This window comes from Nicrophorus vespilloides, unplaced genomic scaffold, assembly GCF_001412225.1.
Source record: "Nicrophorus vespilloides isolate i.1.1-1 unplaced genomic scaffold, Nicve_v1.0, whole genome shotgun sequence".
Taxonomy (NCBI): domain Eukaryota; kingdom Metazoa; phylum Arthropoda; class Insecta; order Coleoptera; family Silphidae; genus Nicrophorus; species Nicrophorus vespilloides.
In genome coordinates, this window is record NW_017098135.1 from 1 (window position 1) to 1,574 (window position 1,574).

At 26.6% G+C, this 1,574-nt stretch overlaps 1 protein-coding gene across 1 annotated transcript; it reads right to left on the reverse strand.

Moving 5' to 3' along the window:
* Positions 1–1,260: 1,260 nt before the first annotated feature.
* On the reverse strand, positions 1,261–1,570 carry LOC108561729 (flexible cuticle protein 12-like; the record flags this gene model as incomplete). Its single annotated transcript, XM_017919803.1, has 2 exons — positions 1,261–1,459; positions 1,518–1,570. Coding segments are annotated over 2 exons (249 nt in total), but the record flags the coding sequence as incomplete, so codon positions are not given.
* Positions 1,571–1,574: the final 4 nt, after the last annotated feature.

Consider the following 1,574-nt stretch of genomic DNA (forward strand, 5'->3'; position numbering starts at 1 on the left):
GTCTGAGAATGACGATCGATGCGTCAATATTTTACGTTATTTATTTTTTTTTTAAATTGATTAATTACCTGAAATATTTACTTAAACTTAGTTATTCTGATTTATACTAATCAAATAAATAAAAATTTTGTCCTCAATTCGTTTCGTATTTTCTAGTTATTAGATGAATTAGAGACAATATTATTTTATTCAGAAATTAAGAGAAAATTCGCGATTTGAACATATTTTTGGTCAAAACAATCCATTTCATTGTATTTATTATTAATTTTAAGTTATACTATCAGCCACATTAATGTTATAATAGTTAAAAGAAGAAATTGCTATGAAAATAAATATTTATGTCATTAGCCCTTATCACAATCACGAAGGGCTCATACAAAATAATGCAACAACTAAGTTAAAATATATAAATTTAATTTCATTTGATAAAATAGGTAAAAGTAACTGATTAAAATCAACAGAGTGGACAGTACAGGACCGACTAACTATTAAAATTATCAGAATAGAGATAAAAGCTGAATAAATTAGATAGTGTATAAGTAAAATAGGTAAAAGTAACATATTAAATCAATAGAGTGGACAGTACATCATTTATAGTTGTTGTAATAGACCCGACTTGTTATATGTTATTTGAACTCATAAAATGGTAACTACAAATAATTTATGCAACTACTCCTTTTCCTATTTTTCAATACTTTGTAAATATATTTCATTATCGAAGTGGTCTTCGGTTTAAATTCAATTTTCACGACTTTGTTTAAGTTGTTTTGTTAATCGTTAACGTTATTCATTGTTTTGAATAATTTCAGATATTTCCTCGGTCGATAGCCCTTTGGCCAGCCTATTAGTATATATATTTTTATTGTATGTTAAAATTTATTTATGTATAAATTGTACTTTTTGTCTCATCTTCTTATGTATCGATGTTTGGCAAATAAATTATTATTATTATTCAGATATTTAAAGTACTTTCAAGTAAAGAAATATATGTTAACTTGCGTAGGATTTCAGAATTTAAATTAATATTTAAGGAAAAATGCATTGTATTTATTATTCGAATGCAGATACATTTATAATTTGTTAGTTAGATATATGAATAATGAGAAGAAATATTAGAATACTAAGAAATACGTTGCTTTAATTTATTGTATCATATTTTGTGAGTATATATAGGAATATAAATAAATAATCAGAATATTTTGATAAATTAATTTAATTTAATCAGAGATTTTTCATTTTTTTAATATAATTATTGGCAAGTCTTTAGTGATCATCTTTTGGGATGTGTTCTCCTTGTGGTTGGAAACCGTTCTCATCAGCTACATAGGTAACAGTGTAAGTTTGACCATCAGCACCAATGTAAGAGAATTGTCCACGGACGGCGATGGCTTCGTTTTCAGTTCCAGCGTTGATCACATGTCCTTCTTCGGAAGCGGAGATTCCGTTGCTGGTCTCATAACTAAAAATATATTTGTACATTAATTCTAATCCAAATCCACAAAAATATTGTAAACTACGATTGTTTGAATCCTTCGACGCCAATGTTTTCCAATTCTTGTCTAACTACGTAAGCA